The sequence below is a fragment of the Saprolegnia diclina genome, assembly GCF_000281045.1.
Source record: "Saprolegnia diclina VS20 unplaced genomic scaffold supercont1.97, whole genome shotgun sequence".
Taxonomy (NCBI): domain Eukaryota; phylum Oomycota; class Saprolegniomycetes; order Saprolegniales; family Saprolegniaceae; genus Saprolegnia; species Saprolegnia diclina.
The window spans coordinates 149,819-150,278 of NW_008246164.1; the positions used below are offsets into that span (position 1 = coordinate 149,819).

The 460-nt window shown below is 52.4% G+C and overlaps 1 protein-coding gene across 1 annotated transcript; it reads left to right on the top strand.

Moving 5' to 3' along the window:
* Positions 1 to 10: 10 nt before the first annotated feature.
* SDRG_15649 (hypothetical protein) lies at positions 11 to 118 on the top strand (the record flags this gene model as incomplete). Its single annotated transcript, XM_008621829.1, has 1 exon — positions 11 to 118. A coding segment is annotated over one exon (108 nt), but the record flags the coding sequence as incomplete, so codon positions are not given.
* Between the last annotated feature and the right edge of the window lie 342 nt (positions 119 to 460).

Consider the following 460-nt stretch of genomic DNA (forward strand, 5'->3'; position numbering starts at 1 on the left):
TCCGGCCGAGAAGCGGCATTTTTACCACAATGTGCACACGGGCGAGTCGGCGTGGGAGCTGCCGCGCGGTGCGACTCTGGCGCCGACGACCAAGCCTGAGAGGAAGAAGAAGCGATGAAATCTACTGGAATTTCCTTGTATACTCGCAGCGTGTTAGTTTATTTGCATGTTTGCTTTTGAACCGTGAGCAAATCGCGGACGCCGCAACTCTAGTGTTGGAGAATACTGTCAGAAGCTTCACAATGTCTTGTGGGTCGATACTTTTGCTGCTGAAGGATATTCATTCGAGCAAGTATCGGTGGCTTTTGTCAACAGCGTAAACGGTACCGATTCCCAATCCGCCGCGGGCCAGCATTGTATCAAGTTTCTATCAAGTGCAACCGCCTTCGACACTGGTCGCAACGACAGCGCACCCTTGATGTTTCGCCCAATGACATGTCGTCGTCACCTTGCTCTCGAC